This window comes from Varanus komodoensis, unplaced genomic scaffold (genome assembly GCF_004798865.1).
Source record: "Varanus komodoensis strain SLA01 unplaced genomic scaffold, ASM479886v1 scaffold7_1, whole genome shotgun sequence".
Taxonomy (NCBI): Eukaryota; Metazoa; Chordata; class Lepidosauria; order Squamata; family Varanidae; genus Varanus; species Varanus komodoensis.
The window spans coordinates 1,057,804-1,082,746 of record NW_025336479.1 but is presented as its reverse complement, the minus strand read 5'-3'; the positions used below and the strand labels follow the sequence as shown (position 1 = coordinate 1,082,746).

The 24,943-nt window shown below is 44.5% G+C and overlaps 1 protein-coding gene and 1 long non-coding RNA gene across 4 annotated transcripts; one reads left to right on the top strand and one right to left on the bottom strand.

Annotated features, from left to right (window-relative positions):
* Positions 1 to 997: 997 nt before the first annotated feature.
* Positions 998 to 22,118, bottom strand: NUP85 (nucleoporin 85). 3 transcript variants are annotated; one of them, XM_044453566.1, is made up of 19 exons: positions 22,016 to 22,118; positions 20,023 to 20,116; positions 17,276 to 17,438; positions 16,777 to 16,847; positions 16,303 to 16,346; positions 15,528 to 15,597; positions 13,785 to 13,906; positions 12,858 to 12,992; positions 12,093 to 12,215; positions 11,684 to 11,815; positions 10,957 to 11,063; positions 10,536 to 10,619; positions 8,695 to 8,760; positions 5,722 to 5,873; positions 5,492 to 5,609; positions 4,055 to 4,155; positions 3,090 to 3,241; positions 2,231 to 2,314; positions 998 to 1,198 (listed from the first exon to the last, which is right to left on the bottom strand). In XM_044453566.1, the coding sequence occupies exons 1-19, from the start codon at positions 22,046 to 22,048 to the stop codon at positions 1,097 to 1,099; spliced, it is 1,953 nt and encodes a 650-aa protein (XP_044309501.1). In that variant the 5' UTR covers positions 22,049 to 22,118; the 3' UTR covers positions 998 to 1,096. The 3 variants fall into 3 exon arrangements, with proteins under 3 accessions (XP_044309501.1, XP_044309504.1, XP_044309503.1); XM_044453569.1 differs by lacking the exon at positions 16,303 to 16,346 and having other exon boundaries at positions 15,528 to 15,650; XM_044453568.1 differs by lacking the exons at positions 16,777 to 16,847; positions 17,276 to 17,438; positions 20,023 to 20,116; positions 22,016 to 22,118 and adding an exon at positions 16,724 to 16,747.
* A 168-nt stretch (positions 22,119 to 22,286) lies between these two features.
* On the top strand, positions 22,287 to 24,520 carry LOC123035561. Its single transcript, XR_006416988.1, has 2 exons — positions 22,287 to 22,348; positions 24,249 to 24,520. It is a non-coding gene; the product is annotated as an uncharacterized LOC123035561 (long non-coding RNA).
* Positions 24,521 to 24,943: the final 423 nt, after the last annotated feature.

Below are 24,943 nucleotides of genomic sequence, written 5' to 3'. Positions count from 1 at the left end.
GCTCACTCTAGTTTTTCTTGACAAGGGTTGTGGAAGAAAGGACCATGAATAGGTTTTGGTAATCAAAATACGCTTCGGTGGGTTCTTTAAACCATGGAGCGTGCCAAATGCGATATATGTGAGCATTACAGCAGCATGGTGTGTCATGCCATCCATACCAGGGTGGCATGCCTTGTTGGAGGGGAGGAGACCCCTCCAGTGACTTAACAGCACCCCTGGGCGGAAGGTTGCTTCCCCCTCAAACAAGCCATGCCACCTGGACTCAAGACAACGTGACAAGCCATGCTGGGGCAGTGAGGATGGAAAGTACGCCCTGCGTGGCCCCCGTTTAAATAAAGCCGCAGTGGCTTATTTTGATTGTACAGACCATTCTAAAGGCCCTGGAAGCAGGAGGAAGCTTGCTTGCCCTTGGTTAGCGAGGAAATGGATCAGGCAGGGAAGGATTAATTCCCTCTTCTGCATAAAGCAGGGCTAAATATGTCAATAACTCCACCTCCTAGAAGTGGGGAACCCCATTAAGTCTTGACTCTGCCTTGCAAGAAAGTTCAGCAGTCAGTTTCTGATCCCAGAGGGATGTGGGAGCAGATTGCTTTTTATTTGGTTTTACAATGGAATCTGTTAATCTCTTCTTTCCCCCATCATTTCTATAGACAGGGATGTGTGTTTCTGTGGCTTCCCTGCTCTTAAGTTAACAGGGACAAAATCCTTGACACCTTGTACATTGTGTTGCACTTTTTTACTTGGCCTTATGGACTAAATGAAGAAAATCCAAGATGCTGGGAATAATTTCTAGGTGTTGAGGACAGGAGGCAGTTATAGCTGCCTCAGTACAGATGATTTTCTTAATTGTGTAATGAATAAAGATATTTGTCCTTTGATTTTGGGTGCATAGCTCATACTGGGTGCTACTTCAGTTGAACAAATGGACTGCAACCTTAATGAAGTCTAGAACAGCAGATTGTGAATTTCTGAATTCAGTGGAAAGGGGATTACAAGAGAGATGCAAAATATGACATTTATTCTTAGAAAACCCCCCCGCCACAGTTATGTACAGTAAAACAAAGCAATGTTTTTGAGTTACTCTAATAAGCAGCTGTCATGGTTCTTCCACCGTGCCTTCTTTTACAATGGCTCGTGCGAGGTTTCGTGCCAGAGCAAGCCGCAACATTTCCACCTTCATTGTTTCAGCATCATCATCCTAGAAACAAAAGTAATCTTAAAATATTGCCAAATCACTGTCAGAGCAGTACGACAGTGGAACCAGTTGCCACACTGGGGACACCCAAGGTGAAACTGGGCAGCCACCTGAGTGGGATGGTGTGACTTGGTGTCCTGCACCAGCAGGAGGCTGGAACTATGATATCAGATAATATATCCTGGATTTTATCTCCTCCTCTAGGAGTATCAGAATGTCTTCACCATGAGAAAAAGCCATCTCGTTACCTTTACAATTTTTCTGCACCTATAGTGCAAACCTAAGAAGCTTTTCTTGTCTGCCTGGGGCATTGTAGGAATGGGAACAATGGCTAGAACCAGCCACCAGCACTGCTGCCAGTGTCATCTTGCCGATCATGCCATTACAAGGCTCTTCCCCAAGGGTTCCCTCAAACCTGGAGCTGCCGCTGCTCTTTTTCCTTCCAAAAAGGTGTGGATGCGATAAAGAATGGCAGAAATCCCTCTATTTTTCTTAACTATTCACACAAGTGAGTCTGTGTTGTCCTTAGACATAGAAGGAAGGCATCTTGCAATGCAGGTTTTTGCCTTAAAATGCTGCCATGCAACAGAGAGACTTTTCTGCCTTTCCCTAAAGCCTTCTGCATCCCAGGCAACTTGCGCAGGGAAGGAGAGGGGTAATTGGCAGACGGCATCACATAACACACTACACAGAGGCAAATATGTGCCTGCCACTATGTGAACATGAAGCTAGAGTAGGGCTACAGCTCGCTCCAGAGCTCTGCTACATAGCACAATAATACGAACAGTGGGGGGTTTGTGTATATGCGAATTACATTTTTATGCAGACAGATGAAATATAATGGGAGTTATTCATTTAATGCTTTTCCCCAGCTCATTGAGCTCTACAGGAAGGTGACGCATACGCTTTAACTTTTCCCACTTAAGTCAGTGAATCATAAAAGGGCTCAGCATTGGCTAGATCATGCCCTACATGTACCTGTTCAATTCATAAAATGTCAGAGAACCCTAAGCACTTGCCCAGAAACAGGATTACCTGCAGCTTCTTTTTTAACTCTGATGCTGTCACATCTTCTAAGCATTTCATTAATTCATACGTCTGATCAGCAGAGAATATTACCTGAAAGAAAGTGGTAGTTAATTTGCATTTTCTCCAAAATTTATTTATCTCTTGGGTGAGCTTTTAAGCCAGAGCTTCATAGCAAGTCAGGCCTCCAAACATGAACAGTATTACTTCAGTGGCTGATAAAGAAAATGCTGAAATTAACATCTACGCTGTGTGCTGATGTTAAATTTATTTAGATTTCTTTGGTTAGTGATAGCTTTTAGTTAATTCCAGTGTAATACACATGAACACTGGTGTGGTAGAGGATGCTTTCACATCTTGGCAGTGGTGTGCTCCGGACCAGTGACAGACAGAATTGGTTTCTATAGATCAGCACCTACATTATCCACCATATTCAGAGTCTACCAACTCTAATGGGGAAGAGCTCTTTGCAAAATTAGAATGGGCAAACTGAACCTCAGGGGCCCTTTGTATTTTACAGTAAACATCAAGGTGAACTGATCCCATCTGCAGGAAAACAAAGCTTTTATTGTAATGAGTTCGTTTCGTCAAAGGCAGACGATCAAAGAGAAAGATCACACGTGTGTGTCTCTTCTAGGAACACCACTGCTGGAGTTTTAGCAATTACACTGAGTGCACATGATAGCTAATCCACCACCACTGTCTGAATCTTGACAACACTCTAGCATTGGAGATTTCTGGGCTCCTGTTGAAAGGTTTTTGGGACTAAATGCTCCCCTGCTCAGTGAGGGTCCCTCCAAACATGGGAAGCCTTCCCTCAACGACCACCACTAGCTTGTGATTCATGGTTCAGAAATACCACACTTGCCTCTTTCTGCTCCAGGAGGGGAAGTGCGTCAGTCAACAAGGTCATCCAGAAGGAGCATGGAGCAATGCGAGCTGTCATCAACATCAAGAGCAGCTTGGCTGCTGCAAAGAACTGCTTCTCGCCATACATCCGATGAAATTCCCGGTATTTCCCTACAACCAAATGTTAAGTCAGCTTAACATTTTGCAGTTTGCAGAATATCACACCACTGGCTTCTAAAGCCATTTCTTTGTCTCTAGACCACCAAAACTGCAATAGGGCTGCCCAGCCTTTTTGTTGTTAAATAAGCAAAATTTACTGATAACAATCCCAGGACAAGACCGACAACAGTAGAATAGCCACATATGCTACTGGTGCATCTAAAAACATTTGCCTCCTAAAACAGTGTTGTTCAAACAAAAATGCCCTTCGTGACACAAATAGGAAGCAGCTTAGACAGCCTATTTACTTAACTACAGATGATTATCTTCCACAAGGGGAGCATGAGCAAGGGGAGCAATGCCACTTGGCACTGTTGAATGCAGGAGGAGCCATGTCAAATCAGGCCAAATACAGCCAGTACTCAGTTCGCACAAGGAACATCAAGATGCTCACAGAAAGCCCACAAACAGGCCATAAATTAGTAACTTCCTGCTTGTATTCCCCAGGAACAGCGCGTGCGCGCACACACACACACACAATCGATCTATAAAATAGAATAACCACTTAGGACAAACAGCCACTGATACCTTCTCCTCTATGACTTTCTCTAATCCTTGTTCAAAGCTGTCCAAGTGGGTAGTCATCAATACAATCTGTGGTACCAAATTCCATAGTTTATGCCCTTGTTTTTTCCTGATATGGATCCTGTACACAGGCACCTCAGGACACACTGCGGTCAAGTTGCCACAAGTTGTGGGGCCATCTCAGGAATGTGCCACATCACCATTCCTTTTTTAAGAAAGACACTATATAGTTGCTCTCACCAAGAAATGTCAGTCGATCACTAAGCAGCATGGATGGGCCCAAGTTATCAATGAGGTCCAGGTCCGAGAAGGTGCCTTTTTCGCAGTATTCCTTCAGAAATCTAGGAGGGTATGATGGGAGCAAAGCAGGTCAGCACTCATAATACCTGTTTTGCACCATTTGCCAGTGCAGTCCAGCAAGTCCTCGCCTTGCATTCTAAAGATGCAACCCCCACTTCTGTGAAGAAAATCGCCTTTGGCACCTATTGCAGTGTTTCCCAAACATTTAATAGTCACAGCACATTTTTCTTGTCCGAAGGCACATTTCAGTCTTACCCTCTAAAAGGCTTGCTGCTGCTTCTCAGACCACACCTGTGCTTCTGTGCAGTTTTAAACCTGCACCTGATGTGGGCAGAAGGATGATCGTATCCCCCAATGGGGGCACCGGGGCTGCTTGCAGATGATCTTACTAGACCCTAGCTAACTCATGCCACTTCCTCCACAGAGGAGTTCTACTTGCAGAACTCAAGCAGAAGTAGCAAATCATTCCTTTGCTAAATAAACACATTCAGTTTCCCTGAAAATGACAACCTGCAAACAGGAAACTTGAATTTGCCCCCCAAGGTAGCTCGATTACACACTCCCTTGTCTCTCTTGCTGGTTCCAAGGAATTCCAGCCTCAAGCCCTTTCCCAGATTTTTAAAGCTGGTGCCTAGGATCCAGAAAGAATGACCTCTGTTGCCTTGGAATGCCGCTGGCTGCCGGACCTTAACATCAACATACAGCTCACCATATGGGGAGGGAGGTTCCTCACTGTGCCTGGGACCCCCGTTTTTTGGAAGTGCATGGGAACCAGTGGGAGCGAACTCTGGATCATTTCTCCATCAACAATCCAGAGTTTCTGGCTAGCACAGCAGGGAGATGGACCCAAGGACAGGTTGTTTAGTGCCTGCAATATCCTCAGGTTGTTTAGGGAAATGGGCATGGGCAAATAATGGGAAGCCAGCATGCACACTCCCAAACAAGCCATAGTATGCAAACTGTGGGATGGTCATTATATGCACCACAGCTTTCTTTACAAAGTTATGCAAGGGTGCTGGAGCATCTGACTGCAATTAGACAGCATTGACTCCTAACAGCTGGCATGCTATCTTAGGGTCCGTGCTCTGTGAGTGGGTTACCTTTAGGTCCCCGCCCAGCTGCCTTGTACAGAAAAAGGGGCTAAACAGAATAAGCATGTTACATCAGAAGATTTTGTCCCTTGTCGAGAAGGAACCCTAAATGTGGTCATGCACAAGCCACCTCAAGCAACCATGAGGTCACCATCTAGCAGGACACCAGAGGCCAGTTTTGAACAGTGTTGTCTCCCAACAGCCATTTTATCCCCAAAACCATGTTTCCCAACCTCTTTGTGTGACTGCATCTTGACAAAATGGTTCTCCTTGCTTTAAAGCCTACCTGTCTGATACGAGGGTGGCAAAAGCAGCATCCTTTGCTCGGATACTCCAAGACAATGCTGAGCCCAGGCGATTATTCCGGACAGCTTTCATGGCCATGGTTTTACAGATGCTACGAACTTTGTGGGGTGGAAAAGCAGGTATGCTCAGTAAGTGACACTTCAATTAACACTTTAAAAGAAAAAGACGTTGAAAGATTTTTACAAGCAGCCAAGATCCAGGGATATCTACCTTGCTCGCTCAACATTCGCTGCTCACAGATCCTCAGGACTTTGAGGGCTTTATGCTCTGTTTCCAGAGGGATTCGTTCAATGTGATGCTCTAAGTATGCTCTGCCATATTCTGGACAGTGGTCAAAATAGTCTACTGCGAGTTGCCATAAACTACAAAGGAGAAACAAAGGAGGAACAAGAAATATTTATTGGCTCTTTCCAGGAGGGAGTTCTCCCAGAATTACCTTTTAGTAGCCTGTAGGGATGTATGCAGCTTCTGTCTGGGGAGTAAAACCTTGATAAATTCTTCTGGTTCCATCCCTTTTTCCCCTGCTGGCACTGCCTTGATCTGTAGCAAGATGAGCCAATATGCAGATTCTTTTCTGTTTTAATGGTGCCGATATGTGCAGGGATTTTTTTTGGGGAGAGGTACCCTTGAAATTAACTCCAATTAGCCCTGGCAGATGACCTTTCTCAAAAGAGAGACAGCAGGTAGGGAGTGTGCCCTGTTGTTTCTCCTTGACCTCTCAAGCAGCTTGCTTGCTTGCTTGCGTGCTTGCTTGCTTATTTATTACAAACATGTATATCCTGTCCTTCCAACAAGCACTCAGGATGGCTTACATAATGTCAAATTACAATAACACAGTAATAAAACCACAATTATTAAAACAATATAAAACAGGGCATCATAAACTAAGAGAAAAGAAAAAGAAGGAAAAGACTAGAAAATGCGACTGTGGGGAAGGAAAAAATATCTTAAAACAGCTAAAACCCTTGATTATTAAAATGAGGGTTAAATAAAAAGTTCTTTACCTGGCGCCAGAAGGAGTACAACATTGGCGCCAGGCAGACCTCTCTGGGGAGTGCACTCCATAGTCTGGGCACCACTGCAGAGAAGGCCCTCCTCTAGGTAGACACCCTCCATACTTCCTACAAAGAGGGTTCCTGGAGCAAGGCCTCCCCTACCGATCTTAAGGGGCGGGAGGGCATATAAGGAAGGAGGTGTTACCTTCAGGTATCCTGGTCCCAAGTCTTTTAGGGCTTTATAGGTTAATACCAGCACCTTGAATTGGGCCCAGACTGCAATTGGGAGCCAGTGGAGCTGACAGAGGACCGGCGTTACGGGAATAATGACCGGCCCCCATCAGCTCTATCTGTACCAGTTGAAGTATGCGGACTGTTTTCAAGGGCAGCCCCACATAGAGCGCAATACAGTAATCCAACCAGGAATTTACCCAGGCATGTATCACTGTTCTATAGCTGTGCTACCACGGGATCCTGGCATCTACCTGGACTGGCTCACGCAATGGGGAAGGAGGTGCCCCACTGCAGCATTATGCTGCTACCTGCAGGGTCAGATGCAGAGAGCAACGCTGGGGGGCTGCTCCTGGCCCCTCCGCTGTGGGGTGCCACGTGGCAGGATCTTGTCTCCGGGGCTTGCTAGCATTGATGCGAATCTACTGGGAATAGCCATGAGGGGATTTGGCTGAGGGTGTCACCCGTATGAGGACAACAGCTCATTCTGTTTCCCTGTGCCAGGCATGACCAAGATCCAGTGGCAGGCTGGATGAGGGCCAATCAACCAAGCATGCCCTGGTAAGAAAGAGGCTTGGGGAGGGGGATGCTTCCTGGTCTGGAAACTGGATGATTTATCTGTCCCAGCTGGCCTTGCACTCCCTCTGCAGGGATACTTATCTTGTCTGGGGATGCTCTCCATCACTAGAGGGCCAGTGAGCGCCCACGACCCACCTAAGGGGATGCGGCTACGGCTACAAGCATTCTCGACCTGGGCTAGCCCAGCCACAGTGGTCCATACATTCATAAGCTCAGCACTGGCCTGTTCTAGTGCACTTCGTATGGGGCTGGCCCCGAGAGTGGGTCGGAAGCTACGGCTAGTGCAGAAAGCTGGACCTGTTACTCCGAGGAGCTTGTAACTCCTGCACCGGCTTCCAGATGACTACCAAGCTAAGTTCATGGTGTTCCGGATGGTTTACAAACAGCTGAGGACCTGGTTACCTGAGAGGGCACCTTCTTCTGCATGGGCCACCCTGGTCTTAACACTCTGAGGGAAAGGGGACAACAGCCTACCGATGTTCACCACGTTATGACACAGGAGAGAGCCTTCCCGAACGCACCAGCCCCATATAAAATGCACTACAACCATGTGGGACAATGTCCTCCTACTGTGGAGGGTTTCTGCCAACAACAAACATTTATTTGCCCCAAGGATCTCAAGGCCGCTTACAAGGTCCTCCCCTTCTCCATTTTATCCTCACAGCAACCCTGTGAGGGAGGTTAGGCTGAGAGTGGACCAAAGTCACCTGGTGAACGTGGCCAAGTGGGAAGAAGAACCCAGGTCTTCCAAGTCTCAGTCCAACAGTCCAACAGTTAAGCTGTATCAGCTCTGCCACCTATCCTTGGTTATGTTAATTATGGATATTTAATTAGTATTTTATTATTTTTACTGTCCTCTGTTAGAAAATTACTTTGTGAACCTCTTTGGGATATAATGAAAATAGTGTATTTTTTTTTCTGAAATAGGTAAAACAGCAGCCCAGCTCCCACACTTTCTGATGGTGCTTGGGAACTCAGAGACTTGATGGAAGAAACCAGCCAGAATATAAAAGATGACATGAAAGTAAAACATTTTGGTGCTCAGACTAAGGTGAATGCACCTGTGTGTCAAATGGCACACTACATTCACGCAGCAGAAGAATCTTCAGGTTTGCAGTGCACTTAAACTGGCTTTTCCTCTACCTAGAAGCCATTTAGGTAAAACTGATACCATAAATACTATCTTGGCTGTGCTCACAAACTTGAAACATGTGTTATTTCAGATGGGCCAAATTCTCTCTGGTGGGCTGGATGGTGTTTCGTAGTTTTCTTCCTTCCAGAATTCCTGCCTAACTGTCACTTTCTCGTGTGTCTGTCAACCTGTTTTCCTTCAGGGTGGCTTTTGAAAACAAATGAACAAACGGAAACTGATTGTTACCTATGATGGGAGAAGAGTCCAGAAGCATATTCCAGCAGGAGGTATTCACGCATATTGGAACCAAAGCTAAAAGAAGACGAGATTGTAATAAATTTCCCAGTATTATACTATCACTTCCACTGAAGGAAAGATTTCTTCAGATATAATACTTTCACTGTCAAACCTCCTAAGCCCAGTGTCAACCTCACTTCTGAATGGGTAAGAAGTCCATGTTTGCTTTGCACTTTGCCAAAAGGAGAGAGCCCAGTCAACCACCGAGAACAGTCCGCTCAGCATTCCGGGGTAAGAACAGCTTTTGGTTTGTTCCACAAAAGACATTTCCAAAAGGGAATAAATTTCTCTTGCCTGAAGAAGAGCATGTCAAAATATTTAAAGGAAATGCCTCGTTGTGAAGTTGGGGCCATAGGGAAGGCTTCCACAGTTTTTGCTTTCCTCAATGAAGTGGCTGAGGAGATACACCTCTGGTCAAAGGGAAGTGGTGGAGGCTGCCTGCATTTCAGTCTAGAGCCCAAGGAAAACTTGCCTTCCTCGCAGGCTGAGCAAGGGCTACCTCCCTTGCCTCAGCAGTGCTATGGAAGAGCCTGCTAGCAAATAGGAGAGAGACGGCCATCATGGGCTGAGCATCTTCCAGCTGCGCAGCCCCACCTCCAAGCCTCTGAGGTCTTCAGTGGGTGCTGCTACCAACAGTGCGGAAAACCAAGGACCTGGACAGAACGGTTGCCTGCAGATACCTCCCTATTTCTGTTCCTGCTACTCGACTCCAACGTGATTTTACTGGGAGAGTCTTTTGTAAGCCTCTATCCAAGCCTCGTTGGGCTATCAGCAGGTGAAGCTGCTCCTACCAAGGCACTGCACTGATCCATCTAGTTTAGTACCGTCCACTTGGACTAGCAGCGGCTCTCTAAGACCACAGAGATTTTTCCCAGCACCAGCTACAACAGACACACCTGACTGGAGACGCAGCAGATCAACCCAAGAACCTTCTTCATGCACAGCATGTACGAAAGAGAACAGCCCACATTTAGATGTGAACGCGGGAACAACATCTGGCTAGAAAGCTTTTGCTACTGTTTCCTCTCCCTGCCCCTTTTAGAACCCTCAGGGAAGGGAGGCAAAAAGTTATTTAAATATATCCTGAAATCAGACATTCTCTATTTGTTATTCCAAGGTGACAAATGCAGTACTGTACCCCATACTTAAAATCCTATTGTTCTTTATGGACAATATGAACTGCTAAGCACCCCTAAAAAAATCTCATGGAAAGGCCTCGTTGGACAAGAGGCAGGAGAAATGCTTTATCCAAACAAGGCAACCACTGGAGGGCAACTGTCCGATCAGAATGCCATACAGGCACATCCAGTCACATGTGCCACAGGATTGCTGACAGCGAAAAGAAAGTAAGATTTTCAGTTGTGCTTTACCAATAAGAGCCAAGAATGCGAGGTGGGAGCCCCTCCTTTAAATCTCACCTACCGTTCTCTTGGACTTTGCTCCATGTCCAGAAAATGACAGTGATAACAACATTGGCCTATCTTGTAGGATGGTTGCAGAATTACAAAGATGATAGCCATGAATAATGTTAACACTCTGACAAGCAACATAAATGCCAAGAGAAGGTGCTTAAAACTGAGTCTTAGTTTTAAGTCAAGGCATTTAAGAACCAACCCGATTTCATAAGCTACGAACAATACAGTTCTCCCATGAAGTGTTGCCAGACCATACATATTTTCCCTTGGAATTGCTGGGCACTACAAGCTGAGAAAGGAAGCTGTCCAGTTGCCCCACCTCTAGGGGTGTCTGGCCACTGAACAGACACATCAAATAAAGAAAGGTCTACTCACTAGAGGTTGTGAGACTGAAGAAGATTGCAGTGATCTAGGAGGTCTGTCAGATGAGCCACAAACCACCAGTTGCTCAGGGCAATGCTGTGCATACAAGAAATCCAAGGGAAGAAACATAAGCTTATAATCTCAACACACACACACACACACACACACACACACACTTTTTTTTCTAATTCTCCAAAAAATGACAACATTCCCCCATCCAATGTAGTAAACTTTATTAGGTTGAAAAAGAACCACATTTGTCTGGTGAATGCTTCTGCCACTAATTTTTTGTTTTAAAGGGACTTTCCAATTTCTTACATCCATGGCTGTTTACAAGAATCCTTGTCTCTTAAAGCACACAAGAAATTTCACTGTGAAGTTGAGAGAGTGCAGTGCGAGCAATCGAAAGCAAAAAAAGGGATGATAAAGTCACCTGCATTCTTTAATCACTTGATGGATATCAAATTCAAAGGCTGCCAGTAAGATGCTGTCTAAAGGCTCCGGGCTGCTCTCTCCTCCCAGGAACAAATCCAGGCTAGACTGTGGAAAATGCAAAGAGGTAAGGTAAGTTCAGCACCAAGAAAGTTTGTGGCCTGGTTATGCTCCTGCAGTATAGGGAAGAAGGATAAACGAAACATGGGCTGAAAAGTGTGGAAAAGGATCCACCCTTCGATTTCTCAATAAAGTATGTTCAAAATATCTAGTAATCAAGCAACTTCCTCACAACACACATCAACAGCTCCCTGGACCAACTTTGCCTGTTCACAGGTCCAAGCAAAGTCACGGTAACAGTTGTGTTATCCAAAGCAGGGCTGGCACCCGTATGAAATAGGCGGGAGACCCTGACTTGCTAAGGCAGCATCTGGTGTATATAACAGAGTGGTGTTGGGAGCTTTCCAACCAGAACCTTAAGCTTTCTTAAACCTCTGGTGGGAACTGCTGGCAAGAAGTGATGGACGGTGCCCTTGTGGATGTGCTGAATGCCCCTGCACTCTGCACACGTGCAGTCCTTCTAGTATGGCGCCATCCCTTCCTCCTCCCACTTAAAAGGCACACTGGAAGCCAAAGAATGCTGGACACCACTACCAATTGCCTTTCTGCTTGTGGAGCAGAGAAACCTGTGGCTGGCTCTACTCTAACGGCAGGCTGTCTCAGGTCACCTGTGCATAGAGATGGAGTTCCATATGCTTCACAGTAGGATGAGTGTACAAGAGCCGGGTTACCAGGAAATGGTACCAGGTCGTCATGAGGTCTTTCTTCTCTAGAATGGTGCTCTCATCACCCAGGAGGATCTAAAGGACAAAGGAGAAAGAAGCCAACACCTGAAGTGCCCCCATCAGCACCTGCACAGACCATTACTTTGATCTTTTCGCCCTAAGGAAAGGCCATTTGCTAGGGGTTCTTCGTTGCGAGTGATGCAGTGGCAACAGTGATATAAAAAGGCAGAGACAGCCTCCAATCTTTTCCTTCAGTACTTCACTGCAAGATCCCCACCACAGAATACGTGTCTGACATGCTTTAAATCTACCACTGGCTCACCTCCAAACTTCATTCTTGAAGCCCACATACCTTGCAGAGGGTCTCCAAGTGAGGGTGAGAAGCAAAGGTCCCATCTTTCAGGAACCGCTGACATTCCTCATGCCAGTGCTGCCATTTCAGCTCCATCTCTGTCAAAGTCTGGGTGTTACCAGGCTAGAAAAGGATATACAAGTATGTAAATTTCTTTCGTATGGAAAAGTGTCTCTAAAATTCCCCTGACAAGTGCATGGAAAACTTCCATGAAAAGAGAAATAGCATTTCTATATATATATATTGTTGCATACAATGAAAGGGACACACAATTTGAGACTCTGAGGTAAATACTGTATTACAAAGCACCTCTCTTGGGAAACAGCAAGCAGGACAATGTTCTGCTAACAAATTCCTCTGCCTACACATATACAGAATACAGTAATATTAATACAACTTCTTTCCAAATACATGGGAATATAGCTGATGCCCAGGCACAATATTCTTCTTGTAGCTCTGTCAAAGGTTATCACTACTTTGCAAACACAAGAGAAACTTATTTCTTACTCATACACCAAGGAAACTAGTATTAAAAAGCACAGTAATCTTCACAGTTCCATGGCAGACCCCTTGTTTTGCATGTGGAAAGCCCTGATTTCAGTTCCCAACATCTTCAGTTTAACAAAACGCTAGACAGTGTGGCAATTAAGACTTCTGCTGGGTATCTTGGAAAGTCTGCACCTGCCCAAGTAGAGACAACTGTTGCAGACAAAACCCTGCTAAACCAAGCCCAATGGGACTGTATGAAAGAAGATGTCTACATACACAGAGGACGGGCATCTTCTTCATCAGTTCATCTAAAATTTTGCACATGTTCGCAGAAGTCGGATGGGTACTGGCTTCCTTCGAAAGCAATTGTCGTGCCTCATCCATCCGGCCCTGAAGCACAAAAATCGTTACCTGAAACCAAACAAAAAGGATTGTTATAGGACACTATGGAGTCAGATCTCAGAAATCTGTGGAATGCGCTCCCCAGAGAGGTCCGCCTGGCGCCGTCATTATTTGCTTTTCGGCACCAGGCCAAGACCTTTTTATTTAAATGTTATTTTAATTGAATGTTAAATTATTTATTGCTTCTATCTAACTCTGGGATGTTTCCAATTCTGTATATTTTTGTATACTGTTATTTATTTGATTGGAAGCCACCCCGAGGCATATGCGAATGGGGCGGCATACAAGCACTCCAAATAAACAAATAAATAAAATGGCCTAATTGTGCACATGCAGTACTGCAGTGGCACAGTCAGACGCTAGAACAACATCTAAAATGGGACAAGTAGGGTTAATCGGTCCTGGCAAGCACGTCCAGTCGCACCAACGTAAATGACTCTCTGCAGGCCAGTAGTCCTCCATTCCTGCATTTGCCGCAAAACAGCATGCTGCCAGCGAGCACGGCTGACCATGACGGCTGCGGATGCACCCTGGACTACGCACGTCCCAGGCACAAAGCTCCCAGCCGCAGTCTTGCATGCTGGCTTCACAGGCAAAACATCTTGCACTATGAGACCCTGAAAAGGCCTGGGACGCAGGGCTTCCAATTCACAATGAAAGCTGGCTCAAACAAGGCCTCCCTCCCTTGGGATGGTTCCATTTGATATAAGCTGAAATGATGCCACTTGGCCCAAGAAGGCATCTTTCCAGGCGCAAAGAGCAGGCGTGTGTGCGCTCTGAAAAGGGACAGTCCAGATTTACCACATTCCAGAAGTTTTCGTGCTTTGCTGGATTTTCACTCCTCAGAAGTTCACAAACCATGTTGTCCACATCGCACACGTGAAGCCGAACCCAGTCAAGGAGGAGACACAGCAGAGAACCAGCTGGGGAAAAAATAAACACATTTCTATAAGCTTCCTGCTTGGCTTTAACTTTTAGCCTCTTGTTCTTGGATGCAAACACACAGATTTGGTCTTAAGGAATTTGGTTTCCCCAGGCCCCTTAAAAAACACAGAAGCTCATCACCTTGCGCACTCTTCCACCCTCCTCCCCCTTTAAACTACACTCTGGCCTTCAGGACAAATTATGGCAGCTACAACTCTTGAAAGAAGTCACCCTGTTGTACACTGATTCACATTAGTGACTAGCAACTTCACACAAGATGATTTTTTATTTATTTAGAATTTTTCTCTACCATCATTCATTAAAAGTGTCATGATGGTATACAATTTTTTTCACAAAATATTAATTCAACAATAAAACAATTAAAACTCACTGGTGCCAATACATGATGCTAAAATAAAATACCATTTAAAATAACTAAAATACCATTTAACAATTTTAAAACTGGGTAATCAAAAAGGGTGTAGCCTGGCACTGGAACAAATAAAGCATTGGCACCAGGCACAACTCTGAGGAAGGAGTTCCGTAATGGGGGCGCTACAGCAGAAAAGGCCCCCCTTCTCATAACAGCCCTCCTCTTTCAAGGAGGGCTCTCGGAGGAGGACCTCCAGAGGATCTCAAGGTCCAGGCAGGCTCATATGGAAGGAGACATTCCTCTAGAATTCCCAACACAGAAGTCAGCACTTCATTTTCTGTAGTGAGGCCAGCTGTGTACTCAATGTACATACTACAAGATGCTATTCCCTCTCTACTTCCCAACCCTGATACATAAACTCTTATATACGATGGTACCTGGCTGATCCATGTGCAGCAGGTACTCGCAATGGCTCAAAAGCAGCTCATAGCCCTACATGTTGCATGTATCCCTATGAATTGGGTGTTATAGAATTGTGATTTATGAATCAGATGGCAGACAAAAGCCTTATGAGCCCTTCCCTCTTGAGAAGCCCTCCAAGCCCCCTCACCTGCTCAGTATGAATCCTTAAAGGGCTGGTCCCCCAGCCCCAAGGTGAGCACCCCCATCTGTGTCGCCCCCTCCCTTGCACATTCCCTCACGGCTGACTGCTGGGCAACTGTGGTGTGGCAAGAGCTCCGGACTTCTCAGGCTCAGCCAAAGGTGCCTGCAAGCGTCCGGGCTACCAGCCTCAGATTCAGGAACCCAGTCTGGTTCCTCAAGAGTGGGCACAGCAGCCCCCAATTCAGATGGCTCAGCCAGTTCTGAGACTGAGCTTTAGGCACATGCAGCATAAAATCAGTCTTAAAGTTATGTCAGCATAAGGGCTAGAGCAGCAAAAAAAATCCCTCTATATGCTCTTTCAAATGTGACCACATTTTATACTTCCGTTTGCAAGACACTCAAGTTTAGAAGGCATTTTTGTTTAGCATCTATTTTTCATAACATTTGATCAACAAGGGAGACATGTGGTGATCATCTAACTTCTAAGCGTTTCTTGCCAAAGACAGAAAGGAGCAGTAAAGGAGATCACTCTTTGAAGGACCTTTCCTTCCCTTGCATAATTTTAATACAGAGACCTAACTCCTAAGGGCAGCAGAGACATGTCTGAGCCAGATGCATGCTAACACCAAAGTATGCTATTTCACCTGGTGCTGCTTCAATAAACATGATTTCACAGAGGTTCCAGATCAATTCCATCGCAGATAAAATGGAGACCTGGGAAAAACAGACAGGAAGGTAACAAGGACACTCCTTCAAATGTTTTGAGCCTAGAGATATGATAGCAGGAGTATTACTATTCACATAGGCTAAAACCATTCAAATGAGTTTTGCTGGGAACAAGATGCTACTCAAATAGAGTCTGGGTATCTCATACTGTATTTGGGCAGAGCAAGAATCAAAGGATAAGTACTTGTACACTCTATGACCAGGGATCCACGTATGTATTCACCGACTCTGGTGCTTGCCCTCCTCCCTATTCTGGGCAGAGTTGATCTAAGTGCCTCTGAACTCATAATATTAGACTCTTGACTATCTCAGGGAAGAGATGAGATCAGCTGTGAGAACTGGTGGGAAAGCATTCTGTGCATGGGACTTGGAGTGAGAATATGGCAACTGGAGAAATAGCTAAGCAATCCCCACCTCCTTCCAAATCCCCACCTCCTTCTCAAGTTTCTTTTTCTTAGGGAAATTATTTTTCTTATACTGCTTTATAGTTAAGCCTTCGGTGCTCAGAATTCTTCCGCAAGTACCATTTAATTCCTTCTACATAGATAATATGCCTACTACAATAATCCCTGGCTAATATTCCAACAAGATCCAAAGTGCTAATTCATCAGAATGTATCAAGGATGGAAAAGTCTATGGAAGATGCTAGCAGAAGATTTTTCCTAAGTGTGACGACAAAAATATTTCAGTTACCTGAGTACTGTGGTACACGTGCATTACTGGGTCCTGTGCAGAAGCTAACAAGAGAAAAATGTATCAGTCAGGTTTTTCTCCTTTTTCCAAAATGAATGATGCACAGGACCATATTTATTCCAGACTTTTAAATGCCTGTCAGTTCTATTCCATTATTTTATTCCATACCGTAGAGAGATCTTTACAACATTCTGTGTGCTTAAATGTCACCTTTATTAGCTGCATTCTAAAAGCAGCTGTCCTACTCCTATGCTTGGACTGCCATTACTACAACCATCTGAAGCTCAGTGAACTACTTAGCTGAGCAATATTGGAATCAGATCTTACTTCGAGAGATGTACAGACTGACTTGATCTTACAAAGCCGTGTGTGTGGATGCCATTTCAAGTTCAAGAGCCAGATAGATTACCTTTATAATTACCTGCTATGACTCATGCCCCGTGGGTTTCACATTCATAGTGCAGAACAACTTACTAGCCATCTGATGTGAATCTTCCATGCAGGCTCTTATGACCGAGCGGTAGCTTTTGCTCACTCGAACCAATCTGCCAAATGCGGAAGGGCCCGATTAGAATGTGTTTTTTAGGAAAAACTGTTATGAAAAGTCCCTTGCCAAACACCATGTGCTTCAACAAAGGTATGATGCAATCTTACTCTAAACCAGCACGAGTTGCAAAGTGCTACACAGGTGTTTCTGTCCTCCTTTTTGTCAGCAAGTGAATGCACATTAACTGAAAACAGAAGGCATTACAGAAGAATAAGGCAAAGATCTAGAGAAAAAAAGCTGATTAATATGCTGAGGCTGCAATTCGGTGTGCACAGCCACCTAGAAGCAAGCCTCAGTGAACACTGCAGGAATTAAACCTAAGCAAACATGTACAGGATGGGGCTGCAAATTAAAGAACCCCAGTTGCTACAGACCTCATGCCCTATTTGGATGGTCTCACAGCAAGAAGATCCTTAGATCACTTACTGTGCAGTCCTTGACTTTCCAACCTTCTCTTTCTCATCCTTCTGGAGTCCAACAAAGATCCCATGTGATTCATTGAAAAGCTTCCGCAAAGTGTGAGAGTAGATGTCATGATCTTTGCGAACAACGTAGACATAAGGACAGTTCAGCCTTTTCTCTTCAGACTCTGAAACAAACCACATAGAAGTTCTAACTAAAAATACACTATTAATCCACAACGAGAATAATGCACAGGTCAGCCTTATGGCATAGCAGGACCTGTTAGGAATTTAGACCTTATTTTGGACCATACCAAAAGAGCCAAAATGCAGGAGAAGTGCCACCATTCATTCTTTGAAAACTTAAAATATAAACTAACAATTCTAAATAGTAACTCCAACCTTAATATTATGACTTGGAAATAAAGATACTGTTATTAAACTTATTCCAGAAGTTGAGATGTTTATCTTTTAATAAATGCACCTGTCCAAATAATGTACACAAAACATCACAGTTTCACACAAGATGTGACCGAGTGGCTGAATGGAGGAACAGGCACCCTCGGGCAAGGCTCCCCTCATAGTTTGCTTCCTCTATTAATTTATCATGGGACAAGGGGAAACCTGCATCTCTCTAGATATTGTGGGAGACAGTTTGAAAATGCCTGCCACAAACAGCTGAACTATTTATTACATTTGCATTCTAGGGATCCTTCAAAGGGATCATGAACTGTGTACATGGGATTTCCAGGTACTGATCAGGACCAGCTTACTTAGCTTCAGAGACAAAACTACTTCTGGTGCCTTTAAACCAGTAAGTAGAGCACTGTCTACAAATCCATAGAAGCCCTTCTATAAAACCCAATCTCTACATGTAAACAGAAAAACGAGGCTCAATAATATAGGACACTACCATTAAACAATATTCATCCTCAAAGCAAATTACAGTGTGTTTCATGATTTTAGGGGTTGGAATTCATTAATATTGTTGGCACTGAGAGTTGAAATCAGTTTCACAAGGACTTTAATCATATTAATATGCTAATGCCAAGAGCGGCAATATGTCTAGGTAACAATTTTACATCTAGACATATGGAGCAGCAGGTGCAGTGGAATGAAGTTCTTGCAAAAAAAAATGAAAAATGAAATAGATATGGCTGTAGTCATTACTGGCTTGGATCAATGTCCTCATTATGATCCCCAGCCCTCCAGAGCAAATTTGGAGACAGTGCTGGGTGACTACAGGGTAAAAGAAGCAGAAATCCCATTCTATCAGTCATCTATTCTGCAGTCACAATGAGAAAGTTGGAGCCAACTCCTAGTAAATAAGCATTATAAAATTAAAAAGACATCCCTGTAACGTTTTAACAACACAACAGAACAAACCCTTTATCTAGAAGTAGTCCTTTTCTCTCTCACCCTAATCTAAGTAATCTTTCCTCCTGAACTTATTCAAAGTGACTTTTCTAGTTACCTTGGAATGCCCCTGTCTATTGAAGTTACATCTTCAGCCGCACTAAAAACTGTGTCACCAAACAACTGGAGTGAACCAGTTGCTTGGAGAATCACTTCCTGGTTAAAACTGATCAAAAAAGCAGTTTACATCTCCTGCGTGCAGAGGGCTGAGAACTGCCCATGCAATGGAATGGAGAAATCCAAAGTTGATATGATTGCACACCAGCATGTTCATCCTCTCCACTAGGCAAATGCTAGCAGCTCTTTTTGACTTATGAAATGTGAACATTTTGTCTTTGCATTTTTCAACTCACTGACCTGCTAGTGCAGATCCCAGGGTAAATTTAGCTCATTATTCATAAAGCACAGGTTGAAAAGGGCTCTGGCTAGGGAAAAAATGCTTCCCAACAGCCCTGCAGTGTATGTTCCTGATGAATACTGAAGGGTAGGGGTCAGGTGGAGAGACTGGTTTACAGTGATCCTGCAGTCTTTTCTAGGTTTTCTCTCTCTGTGAAAGAGGGGGAAATAGGAAGACAGCTGGAAAGGAGTGAGGAAGAGAGAGAGAGAAGGCACATAAAATTGCTACCATGAAAGCAAAAGGAAATCCAGTGGGAGTAGGATGTGTAAGCATACTGCAAAATTAAGGCACAGCACTTCAGTGTAGCAAAGCTTTTCAGCTACCATTTAAGAAAACATATCAGTAAAAAGTATCTGTGCAAAGCTGTGCTTAGAAACATAAAAACTGGAGCTTTGAAAGGATCACCACCACATATTGCAAAATCAGACTTTCGTGGTGTGTTCTATGCATGTTTATTCAGATAGAGGTTGGGTTAGAGGACCTATTGTTCTTAATGGGAGGCTTACTCCCTAGATAGTGTGCTTATTAGTAGCTCTATTATATATTATATTACTAGGTTGCTTAGGACTGCAGTCTTGGGGATTTTAGCCTTCAGGTAATGCCGGGCTGAAAGTGGAATAATGTACAAGCTGGTATTCATTTTGGTTCTGTGTCTGGATGAGCAAGTGTTTTAGCAAGTAGTTCTGCAGCAAAGCACTTGGCCACTCTATCTGCAGCACATCGCTGCAGTTCCTATTTTATATTTATCAGACTTGTTTTAGATTAGAGAAGAGATGACAATGAGGGAAATTGCTTAGAAGGAAGGATGATACCAAAGAAGGCCTGCTAAAATGCTCTTGCCCAAGGACCAGGTAAAGTCTGCCTAAATAAGCTAGGGTATTACACCACTTTGTTTTGGTCTCATCCAAGAATTCATTTTTTAAAAAAACACATGCATATTAATATCAGAAGTTGCCAACCTGCTGATCCAAACAATGTTTCACACACCAGCATCTCACCAGGTCCCCAGTCAAAACATAATTGTCTGTTAGCAGAGTCCACTCCAGGAATAAGCTGTTTTTTAAATAAAAAACAGAGAGTAAGTTAGACAAGTATGGAGATGTTACTTATATCATAAGACTTCAATCTTTCACAAACTATAATTTTAAAGGGCTAAATACATCTGGAAAGACAGATTCTGGCAGCAGCAAAATCTGAAATGAATTAAGAGAGTAACCCTTTTCAGAAAAACACCTCATGTGACCAATGCTGAGTGGTGTTCTGCCAAACAGACCCATCCATTCTGCTGGGCACACTGGTTTCTCCTGCCCCTTGGCATCCACACATATCCCCCAAACATCTGCAGATAGGAAGCCTTTGCCTGTACAGCTGTATACAAGAACACTGCCTCTATGCAGACATTTGCACAGTACATGTAGGTAGAGGGAAACAGGGAAGTGTGCATAAAGCTAGTTAATGTATACCCACTCATGTATCAATTGACTACAAGCATCACTTGTGAACGCAAATATACAGTGTTCCTCTATCTCAGCATTACTTCATTCCCCGGTGTGTGCCATCTCCCACTATCTGCCAAACAACCCTATTTCTTCTGAAGTCATTATCATATCTCTTGCAAAGCACTGTCCTCACATATATCCATAGCTTAAGAGTTACTACCCGCATTATAATGGACTTTGTATGTTAGCCTATCAGTGAAGTTTTGCCTTCTGTTTGTTCAGTAGTTCACTCAAAACTTAGCACCAGCTTGTTTTTGCTTCCTGCTTCTGTTATTTTTTTTAGAACAAGAAAAAATGCTTTAGTATTAAGTTTTGTGAGAACTGATAGCATTGTACCTAGGAATTATGTAAAACTATGATTCTAATACAGTTTCCCTAGTAAAAGTTCAAGCATTGCATTTTACGACTGAAACAAACTACAGAAAAGCTCAGCACTGCATCCATTCCCATCCAAAGGAAGAGTGCTGTGTGACTTAAAATCCTGCATATCACACCACCCTGTAGACTGCAGAAGTTACGGACTTTAGCCTCTCCCATCAAGAAAATGACCAAGGGCCACTGCAAGGTTGGAGACCGAGTTTAGGAGGGAGGAGGAAAAGACCAGTCTGGCTCCACTCATCAGCCAGAAAAGCAACAGCTGCAAGGAGGTTGCTGACCTATACCCTGCCAAAGAGAACAATCAGCTGCAACTGCCAGTTACCCTGGGACTGAGTCTCTGGTGTGTTTGGGGAAGTTCCTTAGAAATTGCCTTGGTGCTAACCAGATGTAAATTTAGGGTATCACTCTTCCAAATTAACCAAATAAATATGGATTGAACACATGTTACTAAGGGTCTGAGCAGGACTAAAGTGATCCAGTTTCAAATCAGGACTAAAGTGATCCAGTTTCGAATCCCTGTTCATACACTCTCTCAGCCTAACCGACTTCACAGAATTCCTCTATGGATAAAATGGGAGTGGGGCAGAATCAGCTGCCTGGAATTCTATCCAACGTTAATCTAATTTCTCTTATTCTTCTCAGTGTCTCCTTCCAGGACTCCCATTGGATATATCCCATGAACTCCTCAGAAGAAAGGTAAGACATAGGTCCTATTATGCCATTTCTTCTGATAAGTGACTGAACTCCCTAATCCAACTTCGTAGTGGATTCTCTTTTCAATTTAAAATAATCTACTGAGAATTCTTTAAGTTAAAAAGCAAAACAAAGCCTAGAATTCTGCCGGGTGGAGCTCTCCCCCTGCCCACTGAGTTCCAGATATTTTTGAACTACATTCCCAGCATTTGTGACCGTTGGCTTTCCGAGCCGAGGCCGATGGGCGTTGTAGTCCAAACCCTCTGGAGGGCACCAGGTCGGGGAGAACAGCGCGAACTCCCGCCCACCGCAGCCCTCTTCCAGCGGTCCTTTCCGCTGCACCACCCAGAACCATTCGGAAGAGAAGAACACGAAAACCCACAGTGACCGACGGCTCCACATCTAGCTCCTCCATCTCGCCGAGCCACGGCTCCGACAGCTCGTGCTCGCTCGCTCCGTTTTCACCTTCCTCGCGCCCGCGCTGCGCCCGGGATTGCCCAGCCAATAGCCGAGCCTCACGCGGAACCGCGCGCACGCCAGCGGAAGGGCCCCCTTTCCTTCTCTAGAGATAAGAAATAGTAGAACAGCTAGCTCGCTGCGATCCGGAGATGGCGTTTCCTGGTTCCTTTATTTATTTATTAATTATATTTATATCCCTCCTTCTTTCCTTTGAAGGAACTCAAGGTGGCTTCCATAACGACAACAACTCCGTGAGGTAGGGCTAAGAGTCTGTGACTGCCTAATTACCCAGTTAGCTCCATGGCTGAGTGGTGAGGGAAGAAATTCTGAGGCTGAAATGGAAGCTAAGGTCATCCCAGCAACCTAATCTAGCATTATTAAGGGTTAATGGTGTGTGTGGAGGAGAGGGACGGAGGGACGGACAGTGGTTTAGATTATCTTCCAAACTTATCTCCTTCATCAGGTTGCAGCAAATGTGACTGCCTAAATCAAAACTGCAGATCGTGTGGCCCCCCCAACTAAAACTCCGATCATCCTTAGCTATTAGCTATGTTGATTGGGACTGAAGAGAGTTTTAAGTTTCGTAATGTCTGAAGGGATACAGCTTTCTCTCCCCCACACCTAGAATCAATATCCAATATTCTGTTGCACGCGGAAGTCTTGTGCACCATCCACTTTCATGCACGTGTCTCGTTCTTTTAAATGAGGCATGGGCAACGCGTGGCCTTCGGACGTTGCAGGACTGCAACTTCCATTAGCTCTAGCCAGAACATTACAGTCCAACAACATCTGGAAGGCCATCGACTGATTAAGCTCTAGACCCCTATACACAACAACGAAAGCCCTAACTCACATTTTTCATACATAGGAACTCAGGGAGAGCCCGAACTCCTATCTGTCCTGCTCACATATTTTTGGTTTGGGTAGGGGGTACTCTGTCTAATCACAGCTACGCTACATTCTGAATTTCTCCATCGTTTCCTATGAGGCTTTTACTTTCATCTGTAAGGAAGAGGAACCCGCTCATCTGAGTACGTGTGTGACTCTAGCTATAAAGCTGTGTTCCGCCTCCCGAATCGACGCAGTCCCTTCCCCGCCTCTACAGCTCTCCTCCAAAGCGCCTGCAAGATTTGCGAAGTTTCCCCAGAGCCTTTGCATCAATTCCTGCGGCCCGTGCGCAGCCCGTCTTCCATAGGAAGAGGATGGGGATAGTCTGTGGGGCTCTGGTGCGGGCGTTGTTTTGGCCCAGAGGCAGCAGTATGCTACTGGGTACCAAAGTGGCTTGCCAATGCTAAATTAGCCTGCGATGAGCTAGAGAAGGAAGATTCATGGGGGCATAAATAACTCCCCGCATATCCCAGCCGTGTCTAGGATTACGGTTGACGCTGTAGCGCTGGGGGTAGATCCGTCTGACCGGTTGCAGCTATTCCGGCTTTTTTTGAAGATCGCCGATTAGAAGGGTAGCTGCAGAAGAGATTCCATAACAAAGAGATGCCTTCTGGACTGATGTTAAAAGGCTGCCAAATTTCCAGTTTGGCTTATTTTGGGTTAAAAATTAAGACAAGGAGTCCAAAACGTTTTAGACTTGAATACGTATCTTTTTTTCTGGAGGGTGGCTTTATTAGTCTCATGAAATAAAAACAACTGTCTTGTGACCTCTTAAAGACTAGCCCATTTATTCTGGAATTAGTTTTTGCAGACAACAGTTTGCTTATATTGCATTTGTGGACTATAGTCCTCAGATATTTATGCCAGAATAAATGGGTTAGTCTTTAAAGAGCCCCAAGACTCTTGGTTAAAATTGTGTGTGTTCTCTTGTTTACCCCAGAGTTTCGTTTCTTCTCTGCCTCAGGTGGACAGACAGCTTTTTCACTGGACTGCAGACTCACCAGAAACCACTGGATTCTTGTGCCTAAATGGCTAGGTTTTGCTTCCCAGGCTTCAGCTCCACTTTAGCTTCTGCCGGTCTCCAGTGCCTGAAGGAGAAACTGTCCTAGCTAATCCACAGGGTTGGGGGTTGTAAATTTAAATTCACAAACATGCAGGGGGGTGTATAGATTTCCTTGGGTTGTCTGTAGACTCTTACTACTAATGCCATTCAGGAGCTGGGGGTTTTGCATGGCTGTTTTAATGGTATTATATTGGCTCATGTTTAGGCAGTGATCCTCTAGTCTCCAGGCAGAAAAGCAAGAGAAGAGTGAGAAAAGCACAGCTGCATGTTCCAGAGATTGTACAAGAAGGGCCTGGAAGCAACTGAAGTATGGAGAAAGATGAGGATGGATATCAATCTGGCATTTTTTCAATCTGGAAAGCTTTGATATATTTAGTTCATGGGCATGCATATGTAAATATAGACATTATCTGTTTCACAAACCTCCAAAGAATCTCATTAGTGTGTTATTAAACCACTTGTTTTAAACTTTTAAAAGTGTGTGTGTATTTAGGAGCCTGATTCAGTTCAGGTTCAAGGCTATCAAAAGATTTTAGTTTCAGAGACAATTAAAAAAAAAACCCAGTGCTTGAATTTCAGATCTCATTTGGCACATTGCTTCCAGAAGGTGAATTCAGGTAAACACTGCAACTCTAGAATACCTCATCACTTGGAGAAGTGTGCAATTCTGGTGTCAGGGGATGGGTCGTGTTTCCTTGGAGAGGAACTGTCAGCTGGAAGAGGTGTAACAGCAATGCATCTAGTCCAGGTAATGTTCCAACAGAAAAGGCTGGCATTGTAGCAGGCCAACCAGCAGTTTTATGAAGACCTTGGAACAAAGGGGCAAAGCTTCGGGCCTGCTGGATTCCTCAATGCAGACTGCAGAGCTGCCCACAGTTCCACTGGTGGGCAAGACCAAGC

Coding starts and splice junctions, on each gene's coding strand:
- NUP85 (XM_044453569.1), bottom strand. CDS start 22,048: ATGGAGGAGCTAGATGTGGAGCCGTCGGTCACT. Junction 16,848..17,275: donor GGAAAGTCAAGGACTGCACA/GTAAGTGATCTA, acceptor CGCATTTGGCAG/ATTGGTTCGAGTGAGCAAAA. Junction 2,315..3,089: donor CCCTCCTGGAGCAGAAAGAG/GCAAGTGTGGTA, acceptor ACTTTCTTTCAG/GTAATATTCTCTGCTGATCA.